Source organism: Megalobrama amblycephala, linkage group LG4 (assembly GCF_018812025.1).
Source record: "Megalobrama amblycephala isolate DHTTF-2021 linkage group LG4, ASM1881202v1, whole genome shotgun sequence".
NCBI classification, from domain to species: domain Eukaryota; kingdom Metazoa; phylum Chordata; class Actinopteri; order Cypriniformes; family Xenocyprididae; genus Megalobrama; species Megalobrama amblycephala.
The window spans coordinates 2,956,041-2,974,599 of NC_063047.1; the positions used below are offsets into that span (position 1 = coordinate 2,956,041).

The 18,559-nt window shown below is 37.1% G+C and overlaps 3 protein-coding genes across 10 annotated transcripts in view; 1 reads left to right on the forward strand and 2 right to left on the reverse strand.

Moving 5' to 3' along the window:
* The window catches only part of LOC125266292 (E3 ubiquitin-protein ligase RNF43), a 139,195-nt gene extending 131,842 nt beyond the window's left edge, over positions 1-7,353 (reverse strand). For 2 of the 3 annotated variants that reach the window (XM_048186809.1, XM_048186807.1), the window contains exon 1: positions 6,123-7,229. In XM_048186809.1, coding sequence (XP_048042766.1) covers positions 6,123-6,350 — 228 coding nt within the window. In that variant the 5' untranslated portion in view covers positions 6,351-7,229. Of the gene's footprint in view, positions 1-6,122; positions 7,230-7,268 lie in introns of those variants that run through there. The other variant, XM_048186808.1, reaches the window with a different exon arrangement.
* Positions 7,354-8,590: 1,237 nt separating this feature from the next.
* On the reverse strand, positions 8,591-14,802 carry hsf5 (heat shock transcription factor family member 5). Of its 6 annotated transcripts, none has more exons than XM_048186812.1 (7): positions 14,663-14,802; positions 13,733-14,232; positions 10,953-11,213; positions 10,412-10,506; positions 9,319-9,729; positions 9,098-9,161; positions 8,591-8,981 (listed from the first exon to the last, which is right to left on the reverse strand). In XM_048186812.1, exons 2-6 carry the CDS (start codon positions 14,199-14,201, stop codon positions 9,123-9,125), a joined length of 1,275 nt encoding a protein of 424 aa, XP_048042769.1. In that variant the 5' UTR covers positions 14,202-14,232; positions 14,663-14,802; the 3' UTR covers positions 8,591-8,981; positions 9,098-9,122. The 6 variants fall into 6 exon arrangements, with proteins under 6 accessions (XP_048042769.1, XP_048042773.1, XP_048042771.1 ...); XM_048186816.1 differs by having other exon boundaries at positions 9,319-9,726; positions 10,412-10,503; positions 14,573-14,706; XM_048186814.1 differs by having other exon boundaries at positions 10,412-10,503; positions 14,573-14,706.
* A 247-nt stretch (positions 14,803-15,049) lies between these two features.
* Positions 15,050-18,269, forward strand: supt4h1 (SPT4 homolog, DSIF elongation factor subunit). The gene is made up of 5 exons (XM_048186817.1): positions 15,050-15,264; positions 15,556-15,662; positions 17,398-17,453; positions 17,858-17,911; positions 18,039-18,269. Exons 1-5 carry the CDS (start codon positions 15,196-15,198, stop codon positions 18,104-18,106), a joined length of 354 nt encoding a protein of 117 aa, XP_048042774.1. The 5' UTR covers positions 15,050-15,195; the 3' UTR covers positions 18,107-18,269.
* The last annotated feature ends 290 nt before the right edge of the window (positions 18,270-18,559 follow it).

Here is an 18,559-nt window from a genome sequence, read left to right on the forward strand (position 1 = left end):
ATCTGTGCACAGCTGAATCATCAGACTAGGTAAGCAAGCAAGAACAATAGTGAAAAATGGCAGATGGAGCAATAATAACTGACATGATCCATGATTACATGATATTTTTAGTGATATTTGTAAATTGTCTTTCTAAATGTTTCGTTAGCATGTTGCTAATGTACTGTTAAATGTGGTTAAAGTTACCATCGTTTCTTACTGTATTCACGGAGACATGACTGTCGTTATTTTCATTTTTTAAACACTTGCAGTCTGTATAATGCATAAACACAACTTCATTCTTTATAAATCTCTCCAACAGTGTGTAATGTTAGCTTTAGCCACAGAGCACTATCAAACTCATTCAGAATCAAATGTAAACATCCAAATAAATACCATACTTACGCGATTAGACATGCTGCATGACGAACACTTTGTAAAGATCCATTTTGAGGGTTATATTAGCTGTGTGAACTTTGTTTATGCTGTTTAAGGCAGTCGCGAGCTCAGGGGAGGGGAGCACTAGAATTTAAAGGGGCCGCAGCCTGAATCGGCGCATATTTAATGATGTCCCAAAATAGGCAGTTAAAAAAATGAATTAAAAAAAATCTATGGGGTATTTTGAGCTGAAACTTCACAGACACATTCAGGGGACACCTTAGACTTATATTATATTTTTAAAAAGACGTTCTACGGCACCTTTAAGAAACATTGTGAACATCATAATGACTATATTTGGCATTAGACAAATTTTTATATTTTTTCTCTGATTAAAACATTAGTGGGAGTGAAAAGTGTGTCAGAGTGTAAGTTTATCATATTAAGTCATGTCAGTTTAAACATTTAAGTAGGGATGCACGATATATCGGCCACAATATCGGTATCGGCCGATATATGTTCATTTTTAATGTTATTGTTATCGGCCCAATAGGAAAATTTGCCCGATATATTAAAGCCGATAAATAATGGATTATTTCCTTCAGCTGAGACACTTCAGATGCACACTGTTCGCCATGATGGTTTTGAATAGCTTGAAATATGATAAAAAAAAAAATAAAAAAAAAAAAAAAATCACTTCTAAAATGAAAATACAGTTCAGTGCAACATGTGCAACGCAAGTCTGTTATATAGGCTACATAATATTACAATGAGAACATTAAAATTGTGTGCTTGGGATGTGGGTTTTAATGGTGAGACTTTTGTTTTTATAATCAGGCTCTCAAAAATTATATAAAAATTTGGATTTGGATTTATCGGCCAATAAATCGGTTATCTGCTTTCAAATATAAACAAATTTCATATTTAAAATATTTAAATTACTTCAACTATGTAACAACTCAGTTTTACCAACAACATTTTATCTCACTTAATGTAGTATACACTTTAATCCAGTGTGCCATAGTGTAGAGTTTTATAGCTATACAGCTCAATTCAAGTACACAGGATGGATCAAGGTTAAAAAATAACCTAATATATACACAACTTTCCCTCGTATGACCATGATATGACTGGAATAAAGCAAATAGACTACAAAACCCAGACCTATCCTCTTAATAGCGCTGCTGGCTAGTGTGGTGTCTAACTGAAAATAACCCCTCAGCAATAGATACAGAAAAACACAGAAAAATTTCCTGGAATTTGGGCTGCTGTCATTGACAAGATCATAAATAAAATAGTCGATCATGAGGTATCTAATAAACATTGTGTTGTGTGAAATTATTTGGTCTTCTTTTCACTGATTTAGCATTTTTCTGCACTCTTTTCTGCTATCGCGGACAGTCCGGCGACATGACAAAGAAAGCCTTATAGAATCAAGTTAGAGTTCGCCTTTGTAGATATAACCTTTTTGTTTTCAAAAAAAAAAGTCCCAAAATTTACACAACTTAAAGAAAGATCACATAATGATAATGTTCGGGGCTCAGACTCACTCTCCCAGTTTAAATCTAGATTAAAGACGCATCTCTTTAGCCAAGCGTTCACATAATGCATCTCATACCAGATCAATTGCACATGACTATCTTTGCTTGATGTTATGAACAGCAGCTACGCTAATTATTCTCCATTTGCTTTCCGAAGAGACGCCGCCAACTCCTGTGAGGACTTCAGATGACGCAACATCTGGATCAACATGCACATTCCCAAATTTCTATATATCCTAATTATTGTTAATATGCAATTCATTTTTCCAGGAGCTCATTGCTTCTACCTTCAATTAAACTGCTAAGACTGTATATTAAATTGCCTAAATTATTACATTATTAGCTAACTGCATTCTCTAAATTGTAATGTTGACATGCATTCTCTGTAAAGCTGCTTTGAAACGATATGTATTGTGAAAAACACTATACAAATAAATGTGAATTGAATTGAATAAGTTGTCACAGAATATGAATATGTGAATAACTCAATTTTGGCAAAAAATGTCAGAACCTTTTAATTCCAAGGGGACAAAATGTTCATTTCCAACATACTTTGGGTTCATTATAAGCAGCAATACAGTCATTTTTAAACAAAAGTTGGGTTAAATAAAACTACCCAGCAGGTTGAGCAAACATTTAACCCAAGTGCTGGGTTGAAAATGGAAATGAAACTACCCAGCAGGTTGGGCCAGCATTTTTTAAAAGCGTACACTGGCGCACACTGGCGTTCAGTCATTAATGGCTGATATTTGCCCACACTGGAAAGCAAGCATCCTTGTGTTCACTTGGTGGCAAACAAGCCTAGATCATTTTAACTAGATTGTCACTGTATCTTTAAATTTAAATGGCAACAATGCACAAAAACCTCCTAAGCAATTAAACAATTTATCAAATATTACCAAACAACATTTAAGCTTTTCCACCCAGCGCTACTGCACAGCCTAAAAACATGCTATAGATCATTCGATATCATTCTTCCCAGAAGCAGATAAAAGCCATAACGTTAAATTCATGCGGTAAAAAGTGAGGGAAGAAAAGATAGAAACTTCCCCCTACCCCACCTGCTTCTATCACTTTGTCCCCTAGAGGAAGGGAACATTATGCAGGAGGACAATGCGCCGAAGCAGCCCGGGCCTGTTGCAACAGGTTGGCACTGCAACAAAAAGCGTTTGTCTGTGCGACATGCTCTCTGTGAGAGAGCGATACACTTCTGCAAACCAAACACACATGCACACAACATCATATTCTGGCTAATTAGTTTATACACAACGGATGTTTCTTATCCGATGCAATGCACTTGCTTGTGCTTTCAGCAACTCCACACTTCAAACCTTCAACCTTTGAGCTACAAACGTTCTTCTGCATGGGCTTGATTCACAGTGTACATTCTGCATGTAGATACTAGTTACCGGCGGCGTGAATAACACCTCAGAACATGCGGCTTGTTAGAGACAGACTTACACTGAAGAGAGCTCAGAATATCAGAGACTGAAACCGTACGAAACCACCTAGCAACGGCTCAGGACACCTTAGCAACCACAAAGCAACACCCACAACACAGCGGCGCATTTTGCACAGGCAAGCACCGCTCACACTTTAGTCAGAAAATGCAAAAATCTAGTTGCAACTTGCTATGAACAGAGTAGTAAAATAAGTTCGGCCAATAAAACTACAGAAACACTTTTCTCCATCCATGAAGTCCTGCAAATTCACTGCAAGCTTCAAATACAACATGAAATTTCTCTAACAAACACAGACATTCCACTAACAAGAAATCTATTTTTATGGTGCAATAACTCTTTCCTACAGGGGAAAAGGCTTTCAAGATACATTTACAGTTAGCGCATCCCCTCTGGCTTGATCTGGATCGCTCTCGCAGAGAGACGCAGCGCTCGCAACCTTCAAAGCCCGAACATCTGGCGGTATGGCCTCGGAGAACAGAGCTAACAGTTTACAAGACCACAAATCTATCACCTCCAATAAGACCCAGGCGGGGTTCTTGGCACCCGCAGAAACGCATTCGATGACTTCCCAGGTGAGCCGTTCTCCGGGTCTCGGAAGCTGTACACAAACTCCATGGATGTCAATGATCATAAAAGGTGATACTATACACTCTTATGAATAAAGGTTCTTTATTGGCATTGATGGTTCCGTGAAGAACCTTCAACATTTCCATTGCACAAAACGTTCTTAAAGGCACAATGTGTCAATTTCCGCCACTAGAGGTCGCTTATTCAAAACAAAGGCGTAGCTTGATGACGCCTTGAATCACAGGAGGTGTGGTCTTCACGTCTACAGCCGGTGGAAAAGAATTAGACGATCCATATTAATGGATGAGTTCATGTATTAAACATTTATTAACATTACTGTAATACGAAGCAAGGTTTTGGAGCCCAATGTGGCCGCTGGAGCGATTGCAAATGAGAGACGAGCACGACACACGTCTCGAGAGCAGAGGGACTTTTATTATGCCGCAGTCGCTGCTTCCCATCAAGCGTATGTGGGGTAAAGCAGCACTGTTTATCATATTTGATACATTTGTGTGTTGAAAGTTGTTATAATGCTGTGCGTTCGCTCGGCGGCTGCTGTGAGACACTTGTTGCACACTGCAGTAGGATAGATCAATATTAGTCATGGTAAAACATGGTACCCACGGTAAATCGAGAAAATGAGATTTAAGCATATTAACAATTAGTTTTCTGTCGATGAATGAATCCAAACAGTTGCTCACCTGTCTAATAAAACACATAATCGATTAAAGCGCCTTTGGTGTTTCCATGGTTTCTTCAAAATAAATAAACCGGAAATCGAGGGTATGATGTAGGGATGCACCGATATGAAAATTGTGGCCGTTAACCGATAATTGTTTATATTTGAAAGCCGATAACCGATATATTGGATGATAAATCTAAATCCACTAATTTTGATTACAAAGACAATAGTTTCAGCTGAAGAAAATAATCCATTATTTATCGGCTTTAAAATTTTCTTATTGGGCCGATAAGAATAAAATTAAAAATTATCATATGTTGGCCGATACCGATATGGTGGATCCCTAGTTCCCTCGTGCATCCCTAATACGATGTCATTGATAGGCGACGCACGGACACGGCCCGTGTCCTGGTTAAAATTGCTTATTTCTCTGGATTTAAACATTCTTGGAAACATTTGGGATAATGTAAGTACACAAGTCAACAAAATATATAACATTGTTCTAGTGGTTTTTGGATATTTTAATCCAAAAATCTTACATTTTGTGCCTTTAAGTTCTTTAAAAAGTAAGAAAACTAAGAAAAAATTGGTTCTTTTTAAGAATGTTGATTGGAAGATTCTTTGGGGAACCAAAAATGTGAAAATGTATTTCTTGGAACCTTTATTTTTCAGAGTGTATAACACAATATCTACAGTGGCCACAAAAAATAAAAATCCCAATGTAACTGCTTTTACTTTGCTAGAACACTCTAAAACAATGCTGGGTTAAAAACAACCCAAGTTGGGTTGAAAAGCCCCAGCGACTGGATTGTTTTAACCCAGCAGTTGGGTTAAATGTTTAATAAGTTTAATGAATAATAATTAAACAATAAACATTTATTACATTGCTTATCAATAAATGTTCACCTTTTGATTATCATTGTTTCCTCTAGTAATTATGTGTCTGATTTTTAACATTTTAAACCAGCCATTTAGTCATTTTTAAATAAAACTGCCCATAATGTTGGGCAAACATTTAACCCAACCGCTGGGTTTGTCCATATTTAATCCAACTTGGGTTGTTTTTAACCCAGCATTTTTAGAGTGCATGTTTGGGTCAAATATGGACCGTTGAAATTTTTACACCCAACAGCTGAGTTTGTCCATATTTGACCCAAACATGGTTTGAAACAACCCAGCATTTTTTAGAGCGAAGAGCGTGCCTGTGCCGTTTCATGACACTTTCTTCATCTTTAATCTAATATCTAATGCAGTGACATTCAGACACTTTTGCCCGAGCGTTCAAATACTTTTTAGGTCCACTGTCTGCCAGACCGAAGATGCATGAGATGCACAACAATGTTCCCTCACAGATCTTGTGTCACCTACATTACATTTATGCATTTCGCAGATGCTTTTACCCAATTATATTCAGAACATGCAATGGCAGGATTATCAGGCAACTCGACCAGTGCCTTCTTCACCTCTCCACCAACATATGAAGCTTGAAAACATCTCCCGGCCGGGTCTTACCTGCATGAGTTTCCCTTTAGCGCTGCCCGCGCTGCCCCAGGAGAACACCCCTTCCAGAGTGATGGTCCTGCTGGTGGGCTCCTGCTTCAGCAGCGTCACCTTGATCGTGGCTCGTTCGGACTCCACAGCAGCGGCTAGTTCCAGGCCCGTGTGGCCCAACGCCACCTGCAAGGCAGCCATGAGCAGCCACGGCCAGAGCCCGGCCAATCGCCGCACAGGAACCCTCATTGTCCTGGCTGCAGCGGCGGGCTCCGGCCATACATTATGCACTGTCCACAAAGCTATCCGTCCAGCACAAAAACACTAGAATCCTCAGGGGTCACCGAAACTGTCCAATAAAATCCAGTGGATTGCTGTGATTTGAAACTTAAGAATATTATTACCAAATTTACCTGTTTGTAAATCTAATCAAATGTTAAATGTTAGAACTGGCCTGTATCGCTGACAGAACATGATTGACAGGTGATGAAATGTGACAGAGAGCCAGTGATTGACAGCGGACCGACTCGTGGCCTGAGCATTGATTTAAATGGACAAGAGTTTGATAAGATCTCCTAAAGAGCAATAATTTTACAGATCGTTTCCCGCGCGTAGTGATTGATAACCTGACGTCATAATGACTGCGTTACTGCGCGATACGCCGCGTCCACTTCAAAGGATTCCAAACATTCCAGAATGTAACAGGTTGTAGCGGAGTCGCCGTCTCCATCAATGCAACAATGTATCAGTTATTCCGCTCATTAAGTATTCGGAACAGTTTATAATCCCACTCTGAAATGTTTCCCGTGAGGACCAACATAAAAAAATGCGACGGGAAAAATATGATCAGCTTTGCAGGAGCGATCGAAAACACTGGCAGGAGAGAGCTCTTTCTGAACACTCATTTCCATGTTCCCCAAATGAATTAAGATCAATCTTGCTGTTACTTCACAAACCTGTTCGACTCAGATTAAATCTCCACAGATCCAAGGCGAGAAATCCAGTCACTTCATGTGTAGAATCCGCACGCGCTGTCCCGAAATCAAGCCTCTGTGTTGTTGATCCGAACAGCAGGAACGCTGGAAAAGTTTAAAGTTGAGAGTGAGTGAGAGCGAGCGTGCGTGTGTGTGTGTGTGTGTGTGTGTGTGTGTGTGTATGAGTGTGTACCTGCTGACTGTCAGTGAGGGTGGAGCAGAACTGATCCGACCCATTAAACACATGCAACACACACACACACACACACACACACACACACACACACACACACTGCGCCCTCTAGCTCACATCACTGGAGAAACATCACAATTACAGTCCTTCGCTGCATATCAAACCCAAAACTGATAGAGCATTTTATGTCACGTGAGTGTAGGCTACTAAACATAACGCTAACAGTTGTATGCTTGATAATTAGCTCGTGTAAAGGGTTTATGATCGAATAATTATTATCCCTCAATTGTATGACAGCTGTGTTCATCAAATCAAATCATTTGATGAAAAATTGTTTGATCATAAAACAATTTAAAGGGGTCATGAACTGCGTTGTTTTATTGTTTTATAATGTTTCCTGGCGTGCACTTATAATTTTAGTATGCTTTTTACATCAAACATTTTTAAATAAAAAGTAAAAATCAGCCCACTGATTTGAACGCTTGTAAATGGAGTGTTCTTTGATCACTTTCTCTCTATATAATTTAATCATCATTTAAATAACATTATTTTCATCCTACTAAGAGAAACAACGTGAAGTTGGTCGTTTAGTCACTGGTTTGATTTACTGACACACAGACAAAGATCATCTGACTGTACATGAATCATTAATATCAGATCAGGCATTAGAATGAACACAGTTACTGACATGTTGTTGCATTACTGTCGAGTCCATATCGTAAAAGTCTGTTTGCACCGAAATGCGATTGATTTAACAAAGAATCCACAGTTAAAATACAAATACAAATAAATAAAGCTCAACTGAGACATTCACATTGTTGAAAATATATCTAGGTACACCCGGGACGAGTCGTTCGCTGGGTCTGGTGTCAATAAAAGCTTTTATTGGACTAACAAAGAAGTTTTCAGTTCTAAAACTTACAGGATATTCTTATAGTATGATGACCTCTTATATATCAAAAGCTCAAGGAAAAGTTGATTTCCCAATTCATGACCCCTTTAATTATACTAAAACAGCACTAGACTGCTTCAACTGCATAATCTGATAGTACTGTCTCTTAATTTTGCAACATTGACACTGTTATTGAACTGAATCAACACTGAACTGAATTGAGCATTACAGCAGAATTCGTCTCATATTTGATGAAGTTTGCATTATTAATTATTAATAATTTTTTCCTGTTTATTACTGTGAAGCTTGAAACAATCTGTTGAATATAGAGCTTTTCTTAAGTGTCATGACTCGGGCAGGTTTATAATAAAAATAATTATGTCGTAAAAATAACACAAAACACACAGCAATGACACACGTTCAGCCTTTATCAGGGATTCACTCGCTTTGCATTTATTCAAATTTAGCTGAAAACAAATCAGTTCATTTCAGTGCTATTACAATCTGACTTTCACTCTTGTGCTAATGTTAAATATATAAATTATATATTGATGCTTATAAATACTGAAATATATATGAGTTAATTACAAATAAAATATCACGTTCACTGTAGATATTCAAAGCATGTGTATTTAGCATAAAAATACCATTAAAATTAAAGTCAAAATTCTGAGAAAATTACTTTTTTCGAGAAAACAAAAAAACTAAAACTACTTGAAATCATACAAAACTTTCTTAAATAAGTTTAAAATGTTGTAAATAAGAGCTTTGTTTTTTGGATATGATGTCATGTGCATATGCTGATGAATCCTGCCTGTCATCTGTGGATCATAACAACCATAAAGTCATAAAAAGTAATAATTAAAAAAAAAATCAGAATGATTCTGTAAAAACATAATGTAGATGTGTGATATTATATAATCTGAACGTGTCCTACCTAAAGAAGCTGCAGGGAGTGTTTTTCACGAGTCTTGCTCTGCTGTCAGTTTCTGATCTGTAGCCTGATTTACAGAGGACTTCGTTATAGCATCAGTCTAGCTTCAATGATATTCAACACTCAAAAACAAAAAATATTCAGTTTTTCTACTGTTAGCCCTGGGCAACCTGTAGTGAACACACACTTAAAGACCAACAAAGAAGACACCAGTATCTTTTAACCTTTTCTGAGGACTCCAGAGATGTTGAATCATGTTCTTTGAGCTGGGCGGGTCCTTGATTCTCCACCTCGTGTCCCTCTGACTCGAGTTTGATGTACTGAGTGCTCACACCGCTGGCGATGGTGGACCAACGCACGTCTCTCTGAGGACTGGATACTGCAGTCTCGGACCTGGAGCTCTGAGGACTGTCGGCTTCAGCAGGTAGCGTGGAGACAGGAGAGCCGGAGGAGTGCTGGGGCTTCACAGGGGTGCCCACTCGGACTATGTGGACGTTCGGCAACCCCTGGAACTCGTCCACCATCTGGAACACTCTGTCAAGGTTCACGTCCGCCCTTTGAGCCTCAGGTGTACCGTGTGCTGGCCAGTTTGCGGTCTGGATGCTGTTGTGATGGTGGCTCACTGAATAATTCTGCTAGAGTAAAGAGAATGAACATCTTTAAAATGTTGTAGAGTGAATCAGTACATGCAAATCATCATATTAGAATGATTTCTGAAGGATCATGTAACACTGAAGACTGGAGTAATGATGAAAATTCAGCTTTGATCACAGGAATAAATTACACTTTACTATATATTCACATGGAAAACAGCTGTTTTAATTTCTAATAATATTTCAGAATATTACTGTTTTTACTGTATTCAAATAAATGCAGCCTTGGAGAGCAGAAGAGACTTCATTCAAGATATTAAAAATTGTAATGTTTCCAAACTTTTGATAAAAAAATTAAAAAGTAAAATAAAGTAAAATTTAGATTTTTGAATAAACAATTAAATTTAAAAAAAAACTTGTATTTATGTATTTTTTAATGTATCTTTTTTTAAATTATGTTATTGTTTATATATATTATATATAAACAATTAATATATATTATATATATAATTAATATATATTATATATATTAAAAAATATTCAAAAGTAATCCAAAAAGTCATTTTTAATATAAAAAGTAAAACAAGCTAAACATTTTGTTTTGTTTTTTACAGTTTTGTGAGATTCACTCAGTATTTGTTCACTGGGACAGCTATTTATGAATATGAATGATCAGAAATATGTGCAATAATGTTTAACATATCAACTTTGTAGTGGGTCTCACCGGGTAATAAGCATAATGTGCGTATGACAGAGATGTTTGATCGCCACTTGTTCGATCTGCTTCCATAAATCCAGCAGTGCAACACTGACAAACTACTGAAAGCAAGACACACACACACACACACACACACCAGTACAGTACATCACAGTAAGTATCAGTTTCATCTCAGATGTTTCTCCTAAAATTCTAAGGAGGAATGCAAGAAAACAAATTGGATGAGAAATGTTGGAGTTCATATTGAGATTGATCTGACGTTTGACTGCAGACGTTGGCATCTCTGCAAATCTGAGCACATTTGAGACATTGTTGAGATCTCGTCTGAAACCCTAAAGAAGACATGTGAGATTACTGGGGTTTTCTCAGAAGACAATGTTAAAAGCAGAAGCCTCTGTTTGCTCTCACTGCTGTCTAGAGGATATCATTTGTTTGGTTTCCTGTGGAAAATACACTGATATAACATGAATTGATTAAAAATGTTGCAAATATAGTAAATCTATCTAAAGCATTGTAAGTGTATTTATTTGAATGTAAGATAAAGTACCTGGCGGGTAAAATCCAGGAGGATAGGACAGGTGATGAGGGATATATTTAGCTTCCTGTGGGAACAGGGCAGCGGGACTGGACTGAGCTCTGTGAGGAGTGCTGTACGGATACGGCCGGATGACCGACACCGGGATGCCTTTGTTGGAGTAGAAAGGGGACACATCGCTGCAAGGAAAGATCCAGGACTGGGGAGGGATCAGGCTTCGGTCAAACCCCTTCGGCTGATGATGGGATATGTGCTGATATTGGTGTGCAGAACCTAAGAAGAGAGTATGAAGAACCCTTTGAGTAGTTTATAGAACATTCAAGATTTAAAGAATTGAATTTTATCTGACCTCCCATCCAGAGGCGTCATATGCATTTAGTTTTTTGAGAGGCTGTTCACTGCAGAGACAGTGGACATCAAGATCCGCCTCACTGGAGATAATGGGTAGAGCTAAACAGTCCAACCACACCCTCACCATACCCATATAACATTATCACTAAACACATCTCCACCCATTAGGTGCACAGTGGTGGAGCTGGACTTGATTTGATCCCATTATGTCCAGAGTGGCTCTGCAGTGAGTTTTTTAAGCGGCACCATGTGACAGTTCTGCCTCTTCTTCATAAGACTGTGAGTTAAGAGAGTCTAGTTGTGTCATTTTATATTATGCATGGAAGCCAGGTTCAAATCCTGATATAATATACAATTTTATAATAAAGCAAGCAATGTTTTGTTTCATGGGATAAACCCAACTCCAAACAAAAATAACTATTATTAGTAATACAACGTTACTCAAGTTTTCACTGTAATAATTACTGCAGTGTCTTCAGTATTATGAATTGAAGCATTTTTACTAAAGACTGGCATTTAAATAGATATATAATACATATCACATTTCATCTAAATTTCTCTGGTTGTTTTGACAAATTCATATTTTATAAAAATTCTTTAAAAGTACACATACGAATCACTTTTATATTGTTAGTAATATTTCAGCATGAACATTTACTGGACTGAAGCAACTTACGTTTACTTGATTATCCATACATCAATTGTTTTTTTAGTAAAATGTGATTTGTATTTGTTCATCTCTCAATCATCATTGTATTTCATAATATGCTTTAAAACTACAGAGTTTTGATCATAAAACTAAGCATTTAAATATCATCTTACGAAGACATCTTATTTATTTATGATATTTATATGAATTTATGTAAGTATCTGCTGTACTGTTATAAAGATCTCATTGATTTACATTACAAGCATCAGAATTTCATCTTCCTTTTTGTCCATATAAATATCAACATCTGCACCAAACTGCTTATTTTTGCTCAGTTTGAGCCTCTAAATAAAACTGAGGTGTGTTTTCTTCCATATTCTGACTTTATCACACTATATGAGCCTGATGATCAAATATTATACAAAACATAAAACATATATGCAAACACAACATATGAATAAAATATATTTTTTCAAAAATGTTTCCCCCTATTTGTTTCTTATGCTCTAAACAATGAAATGACATGAAAAAATAATAAATTCACAAAACTTGTTCTATATTAGACTTTAGTTCACCCAAAAAATAAAGGATTAGTTCACTTCAGAATGAAAATTTCCTGATAATTTACTCACCCCTATGTCATCCAAGATGTTTATGTCTTTCTTTCTTTAGTCGAAAAGAAATGAAGGTTTTTGATGAAAACATTCCAGGATTTTTCTCCATATAGTGGACTTTACTGGGGTTCAACGGGTTGAAGGTCCAAATGACAGTTTCAGTGCAGTTTTAAAGAGCTCTACATGATCCCAGACGAGGAATAAGAGTCTTATCTAGAGAAACCATCGGACACTTTCTAAAAAAAATTAAAAATTATATACGTTTTAACCATAAATGCTCATCTTAAACTAGCTCTCTTCTTCTTCTTCTTCTTCTCTATTTGAATTCTAGCAGTGTAGACGCTGCTAAGTGTATTACTGCCCTCCTCAGGTCAAAGTTTGAACTAATTGTTATATACTTGCACTAACATATTGTATATGACAATTTAGTTCAAACTTTAACTTGTGGAATATGGAAGAAAACTTTAAAAATGTAGATTTGAATTTTTAATGTTTTTATAACCAAAAGATGCTATGTGAAAGTTTGAAACAGAAAATAGTGGTTTTCATCTTGCCACTTTCTTGGTAAAGAAAACACCTTTTTACTCAAATTAATCAAAATGGATTTATAGCTTTTTGGAACCAAACTCTTCATATATACCACAAATGCTCGTCTTGCACTGCTCTGCGATGCGCCACGCATTACGTAATCATGTTGGAAAGGTCATGAGTGACGTACCGATCCAGTGTCTACAAAGCGAACTTGCAAAGACTAAGTCAAACGGCCTTTAGAAAAAAAAATTAAACAACAATGTCGGACGATTTTGAAGTTTTTGGAGGAGAAAATGAGATTTTCCGCTCTACCGCGATACTTCTGCGTGACCTTTCCAACATGATTGCGTAATGCGTGGCGCATCACAGAGCATTTGTGGTTAAAAAGTATATAATTTTCATTTTATTTTAGAAAATGGCCAATGGTTTCTCTAGATAAGACTCTTATTCCTCGTCTGGGATCATGTAGAGCTCTTTGAAGCTGCACTGAAACCGACATTTGGACCTTCAACCAGTGAAGTCCACTATACAGACCGACAGAATTTTCATTTTTGGGTGAACTGTCCCTTTAAGAACTCAACTTCTATGTCAAATCATGTCTCTTCCCACCATATTTACTTTAGAAATGGTATGAAAGTTGAACTGGCCTGTAGTTTTCTCCTCTGTAGTGTTGTGTCGCCGCTGCTGATGGCCTCGGCTCGGGGGACGACAGGTCACGTCCTCTCCGGCCTGCATCTTGGCCTTGTTACTGATGGTCAGCCTCTTCAGATGGACCAGAAGTTCTGGCCGACCCTGTTTGAAGTAGGGGTTGTGGAACTGGTGCAGGTTGCGGTGTCTGTCTTTGGAGGGCCCGTCGAAAAGCTTCCGGAAGCCGTACAGGTTGAGCTGCCGGATGAAGCTGGTGAAGTGGGTGGTCTTGAAGAGTTTAGCGTCTTGTTTGACCGGTGACAACAGTTCGTCCTCGAACCGCTGCTGGTCCACTATCAAGCTGTCTCCACTTGGGCTCCAGAAGACCGAGTTGTTTTCAGGATCGTTTGTCAAACACCATAACTTCGCTGGAAAGTTATTGTAGTTTATGTGGACTGTGAGAAGAGACTTATCAAACTCCATATCCATGTTCAGATCAAATAATCTCTCACTTCATGACCTGCAGATGATGGAAACTACATAAACATCACTAAAAAGTCAATATAAACACCAGATAATGCTATATAACAACTTTAACACATTAATAGATGGATCTTAGACTGAATAGAAATATTAGTAACACTTTTTAAAGCAATACTACAATATTACTAATACATATTTAAAATCAAATGCTGTATCAGTTAATATTGTTTAATGGGCCAGAGTTAACATGAACTAACAATATTTTCATTATTGTTAACAAGATTAATATGTATTGCTCATTGTTAACTGATGAGACCTTACTGTAAACAAGTGAAATATTCAATAGATATAAAAGTTATCATAATAATAGCACTTACACAACACATGTAGACCTATATCATCAAAATCTATGAAACTTTGTTCATTAAAACTGATTAATTAATGTCTTTACGTGTGTTTATATTTACCGTCTCCTCTCAGAACCGTTAGTGGAACCGTTATGCGCGTTCACATAGAACACATTTAAACCGCATCAGAATGAGGCTCACGTGACCTCAATAACGTAGTTTAAATGGTTTTTAAACAAATTTTGTTTATGGAATACTTAAAAAAAAAAAAAAACATTATAAAATTAATAGGCTTTTCATTCTTCCATTTCCATTCCATGCATTATTTCCATTCTGAAACTCTTATTTTGAATTCTGATTGGAACGTAGCAGCTGCGGATCTAAATGCAACTTCGCGACAGAATTACAATAAAAATATGCAACATAATATGTACATAAGAAAAGTTGTCTACGCTAATTATATGAGTAAAAATAAATAAACAAACAAATAATTAATGTCACGATCACGCGGCGCATATATGTGACGTCATTAAGCGGCGCCGAACGTGCGGTAGTGGCTAGCGAACGCTAACAACAACAACTCGCTGAAACAGTCGTTGTTCTGAGGCATTTATTTCGTTTAAGTTCAAGTATATTGCATTAAAGCGACAGGAATGTCTCTGGAGACTGTCCCGAAAGATCTGCGCCATTTGAGAGCATGTCTGCTGTGCTCTCTTGTCAAGGTAAAATGAGACATTTATTGTTGACATATTTAGATATTTAGACATAGATTTAGAAACGTATAGAAAAGGGTAATTCACAAAACTGTGATTAACGAAACGGGTTTGCCATGTTCAAATCATTAGCATTGTACGGATTTGTTTATATAAACATCATTGTGCTTCTTACATACATAAAATGTATAGATATGTACATTATGCTGTTAGATACAGTCATAGATAACTCTTTTGTAAGGGAATGCTAAGGGAAATATGTGTGATTAACATCATCTCATCTCTCTTCTATGTTTTCAGACTATTGATCAGTTCGAGTATGATGGATGTGACAACTGTGAATCATACCTGCAGATGAAGGGCAATCGAGAGATGGTTTATGAATGCACAAGCTCTTCTTTTGATGGGTACAGTAGTTTATTCTCCCTCATGTCGGTCTAAACCTGTGTGGCTCACTTGCTTTCATCCAAGGACCATAAATAGAGATGTTTGAGCGTCCGTGCAATAAAAATAAGTGGCGATTCACACATAAAAAGCACCATGAAATGATTGATACAGCTCAGTTCACCCAAAAATGACATTTCTCTTATTTATTATGTTGTTCCACATCCGTAAGACCTTCATTCATCTTCGGAACAAATTTTATCCTCCATAAGTACCAGAAAGGTGGTAAAAACATTGTTATTACAGTCCATGTGACTGCACTGGTTCAACCTTAATGTTATAAAGAGACAAGAATACTTTTTGTTTGCAAAAACAAAACAAAAATAACGACTTTATTCAACTATTTCATCTCTGTCAGTCTCCTACGCTGTTTATGTTGTATAGACAGTGCAGAACTCATTATTGGCCGGTGTGGTGAGAAATCGAGTAATCGGGTCTCCTTTAGGACCCCAAGTGATCCCATTGGTTCAACGGACTAGTATTTTTAGCATCTGATTATAATTCCTGCAAAATCACGTTATGATTTATATAATTTAAAATGCATTATAATGACTATTAATAGCTTTTAAATTACATGGTTGATATACTAAGCTGTAAGTTGTGAAATGAAGCATTTCTTGTTTTTTTAAGCTTATCTATAGAGGGTATGCATGTGACGTCACCGTCGACTGTTATGACTGCGGTTACGCCCACTGAGTGGCAGAAAGACTGAGTGGCAGCTTTAGTTTTCTGCCGCGAAAAACACACAAAACACATCCAAAATGGGAAAGAGCTTTGCGATTGACTGTACAAATAGCTTTGACACAAAATCCGAGGTATATATTTACAGACTGCTCAAAGCTACAGAAAAAAGAAGCAAAGAGATCACTGCAATTCACAGAAACAGCTGGACTCCAGCAGAGAAACATGTTTTGCTGTTATCATTTTGTGTCAGAATGTTGGATTTTGGGGTAAAATCATACCGTATATATTGTATTGTTATATATTGTGTTGACAACTCATCAATCAAATATTTTCCATCTTATATTCTGCACAATTGGGTGTTTTTAAATAAACACTGACAAAAACTATACAAGTTTTAGGGCTGGACAATATGTTATATATGTTGTCATAAGTGATCATTCTGATTTAGACCTAACTATATTGTATTTATATAAAGCGTTCACAGGCAGATTTGCTTTGTGTTTCCCTGGCGTCGAAATCAGGCACATATAAATGTCAGGAAACACAATTCCCGGGTGCATGTCAAAGAAACCTAATCCATGGATATTGACAAGTTATAAGGAACACTTTCGAGCCCAATTGCTAGTAAAAATTACGTTCCATGGGGTAAAATCCGGGATTTTTGGCAGGATTCCCCTGGTAAAATTGGCTTTGTAACTTTGTAACATTGAGGTTGAACCACTACCTTTCTGGACCTTGAATGTTGCAATTATGTTGCTTTCTATGGAGGATAGATAAAAAAACTCTGATTTCATCAAAAATATCTTAATTTGTGTTCTGAAGATGAATGAAGGTGTGGTGTTACGGGTGTGGAACGAATTTTCATTTTTGGGTGAACTAACCCTTTTAAGAACGCGAATCACACTGGTTTGGAAAGTTACGAGTATGTTATAGATGAACTCTTCTTTGAAAGTACACTGACACACTTGTTAGTTTTCATTTGAGCACTAATGTGTGATGTCTTCTTCATTATAGTGTCATTGCTATGATGAGCCCAGAGGACAGCTGGGTGGCAAAATGGCAAAGAATCGGTGAGTATTTTAGTGCTCTTTACCTGTGTTTACCTCACTCACTCACACCTGTCTTTCATGTCATTACACACACTACAGATGATTTCACAGTAATAAACAGGAAAATAACAGCGTTGATGTTGCAAAATTCTTCAATTATGAAACGCATACAAGAGTAAAAAAAACAACAGTATCATTATTCAGCTCAATTACAGTGTTGATGTTGCAAAGTTAATCAAACTCTATACAGGATAATAGTTATTATAGTCATTATTCAGTTCAAATCAGTTCAGTGTTGATTCAATAATAATATACATCAATTATGAGTTCAGTTCAGCTATAAACAGCAGTACAGAAGACAAACAGTGTTGTTATTCTGCCCGAATAAATGTTGATTCACTTCAGTTCAATAATGTCTTTCTCAGGTAACTTCAAGCCAGGTGTCTACGCGGTCACAGTAACGGGTCGGTTACCTCCAGGTTAGTGTCAGACTCTCTCATGACTGCAATGAAGAATGTGCATTTTCAATCAAAACGTTATGTAAGAATATCTCTCCTGAAATCTGTTTCTCATCACTCACATGCGGTTGATTTGGTCCCGTCTCAGGTGTGGTGCGAGAGCTGAAGAGCAGAGGCGTCATCTACAGGTCCAGAGACACGGCTGTTAAAACATGAACACTGTTTATGAGGACTGCTGCTCTGCTATTGTCTGTTATGTCATTTATTATCTTATGATTTTCTTTTCTACTTTCATTACACAAGTATTTGGAGTGCATCTGATGATGGATAAATGATTTATTCCATGCAAAGGATTTAAACATTAAAGTTTTACAAACAGCATCGTTTCCCACTCATTTGTCATTTTCAAAGACACCATGAGAGGGCGCTGTCACTCCTCAAACTCATGGTGACAGAAATGAAGCCATCACCTTCAGAATATAGGATGCATATGAAATCACACGCTACAGTATATGGTAGGGGGAAACCGTATATGACAAAATAAGTATGTAGTATAAACAAACAGTACCGGATGACCTACTGTTTCCGCTGAGATTCTCACTAAAAATGCTGGGTTAAAAACAACTCAAGTTGGGTTAAATATGGACAAACCCAGTGGTTGGGTTAAAT